Source organism: Egretta garzetta, unplaced genomic scaffold, assembly GCF_000687185.1.
Source record: "Egretta garzetta isolate BGI_Z169 unplaced genomic scaffold, ASM68718v1 scaffold2191, whole genome shotgun sequence".
NCBI lineage: Eukaryota > Metazoa > Chordata > Aves > Pelecaniformes > Ardeidae > Egretta > Egretta garzetta.
Genome location: NW_009258659.1, coordinates 6,046 through 8,771, shown reverse-complemented (window position 1 = coordinate 8,771; position 2,726 = coordinate 6,046). Strand labels below are relative to the sequence as shown.

At 52.5% G+C, this 2,726-nt stretch overlaps 1 protein-coding gene across 1 annotated transcript in view; it reads right to left on the bottom strand.

The window, feature by feature from the left end:
* Window positions 1-8: 8 nt before the first annotated feature.
* The window catches only part of CUNH19orf47 (chromosome unknown C19orf47 homolog), a gene marked incomplete at its 5' end in the record, with an annotated part of 6,908 nt that continues 4,190 nt past the window's right edge, over window positions 9-2,726 (bottom strand). Inside the window, 3 exons of the mRNA XM_009648318.2 lie at window positions 9-101; window positions 1,672-1,742; window positions 2,122-2,268. Of these exons, the coding sequence (XP_009646613.2) occupies window positions 9-101; window positions 1,672-1,742; window positions 2,122-2,268 (311 nt within the window). The remainder of the gene's footprint in view (window positions 102-1,671; window positions 1,743-2,121; window positions 2,269-2,726) is intronic.

Below are 2,726 nucleotides of genomic sequence, written 5' to 3'. Positions count from 1 at the left end.
CCGCCGGCTTACTGGGGGCCGGAGCAGTCGTCGTCACTCTCGGTGGCTTTGTCCCCGTCGGTCCCCAAGGCGTCACCCAGTCTGCTGAAGACCCCCGTGGGCTGGGAGACAAGGTAGGGGGGCAGCCGGTCAGCACCCGCACCCCCATTTCGGGTGCTCGATTCACCCTCCCCTTCCCCTCCCGAATTCTGCCACCGTGACCTCCCCTGCGAAGCGTTTTGGGATGTAATGATGCCAAACGCTGCCTGCAGCGATTAAATTAACGATTAGGCTATAGACCCGGTCTAGAAATCACCCGTAAAATCATTATTCCCTCTTATTTTTCTTGAGGGGCTGAGCCTGCAACGTGTTTTACACCCCAAAACTTTCACGCTGAAGTTTTTACCTCCAGAGGAGAGAAAAAAATCTCCTGTATCCCCCAAATAAAGAGCGTTTGGCCTCCAGAGGAGACAAAAAAAATCTCCTGTATCCCCAAATAAAGAGCTTTTTGCCTCCAGAGAGGAAAAAAATCTCCTGTATCCCCCAAATAAAGAGCGTTTGGCCTCCAGAGGAGACAAAAAAAATCTCCTGTATCCCCAAATAAAGAGCTTTTTGCCTCCAGAGAGGAAAAAAATCTCCTGTATCCCCCAAATAAAGAGCGTTTGGCCTCCAGAGGAGACAAAAAAAATCTCCTGTATCCCCAAATAAAGAGCTTTTTGCCTCCAGAGAGGAAAAAAATCTCCTGTATCCCCCAAATAAAGAGCGTTTGGCCTCCAGAGGAGACAAAAAAAATCTCCTGTATCCCCAAATAAAGAGCATTTTGCCTCCAGAGGAGGGGAAAAAAATCCCCTGTATCCCAAATAAAAGTGTTTTGCCTCCAGAGGAGGGGAAAAAATCTGTATCCCCCAAATAAAGAGCGTTTTGCCTCCAGAGGAGACAAAAAAAATCTCCTGTATCCCAAATAAAGAGTGTTTTGCCTCTAGAGGAGAGGAAAAAATCTCCTGTATCCCCAAATAAAAGAGCGTTTTGCCTCCAGAGGAGAGAAAAGAATCTCCTGTATCCCCAAATAAAAGTGTTTTGCCTCCAGAGGAGAGGAAAAAATCTGTATCCCCCAAAAAAGAGCGTTTTGCCTCCAGAGGAGACGAAAAAAATCTCCTATATCCCCAAATAAAGAGCATTTTGCCTCCAGAGGAGGGGAAAAAATCTCCTGTATCCCCAAATAAAGAGCGTTTTGCCTCCAGAGGAGAGGAAAAAATCTGTATCCCCCAAATAAAGAGTGTTTGGCCTCCAGAGGAGACGAAAAAAATCTCCTGTATCCCCCAAATAAAGAGCATTTTGCCTCCAGAGGAGATGAAAAAAATCTCCTGTATCCCCAAATAAAGAGTGTTTTGCCTCCAGAGGAGGGGAAACAAATCTCCTGTATCCCAAATAAAGGGGTGACAATAGAACCGCCGACGGGGATCGCCCAGGGACTGGGGATCCGCTTGCCTCTGACGGCTCCCTCCTGCTTTTCCCTGGTGGCTTCCCCACGCCTTCCTGGTTATCTCAAGGCTCCTCCAGCCCCTCCGCGGCGAGCGGACGGCTGCAAAACCCAAAATCAACTTTGGGGAGAGGACCCTGGGTGTCAGGATCTCGCTGGGGTCTGGCACAGCTGCCGAGAGTGACGGCAAAAACACCCCCACGTCCTCTCACCTTCCCTCCCGTGGTCACCTCAGCTTTCGCCTCGGCTCCCAGCCGGTCGAAGACGGATGTCCTCTGCAGACCTGTAGTTTTCAAGAAAATGTGGGTTTTGTTGGGTTTTTTTGTTTTTTTTTTTTGAGGTTTCCCTGGAAAACAAAACTACGCTGGGTCGACGCCAAGGGCTCGATGCCTTTCAGCTGGCAAAATAAAATCCACTCGATAAAAGCGCGCGGACGGCCACCCGTCCCCTTCTTCCTACGGCTTCAACGGACGCGAGCGGAACCTTTACGGCTTCTGGTGAGTGAATATTTCCTCGGAATAAACACAACTTCTACCCAATAGCTCTCTCGATGCAAAAACCTTCGTGGCGTTTGGAACAACAGACTAAACTGGGACTAAACTGGGGGCTTCTGGAAGAGAAAATGAAGACCAAACACCCCCCCCTCACCACCTTGCTGGTACCTTTGGCCGCTTGCTGCTCCAGGATTTTCTTTGTCCTCGGCGTGGTGCCTTTGGGCATGTTGATGATGTATTTCCCTTCCATTTCCGCCGTCACCCGGCGGCGTTTGACCGGGATCGTTGGGTTTTTGTCTTCCGCGTCGCATAAACCTGGCGGGATGAAGGAAGAGCGAATGGAGAACTCTCACTCCAACAAGACCTGAGAGACCCGGACAGGCTGGGGAGGTGGGGGCACGGGAACCTCCTGAGGGTCAACAAGGCCAAGGGCAAGGTCCTGCCCCTGGGTGGGGGCAACCCCCGGGATCCATCCAGGGCTGAGGGGATGGAGAGCAGCCCTGCCCAGAGGGACCTGGGGGTGCTGGGGGACGAGAAGCTGGCCATGAGCCGGCCATGGGCGCTGGCAGCCCAGAAGCCAACCCTACCCTGGGCTGCATCAGGAGAAGCGTGGCCAGCGGCCAGGGAGGGGATTGTGCCCCTCTGCTCTGCTCTGGGGAGACCTCCCCTGGAGCCCTGCGTCCAGCTCGGGAGCCCTCAGCACCAGGAGGACATGGACCTGTTGGAGCGGGGCCAGGGGAGGGCTACTAAAATGCTCCGAGGGGCTACTAAAA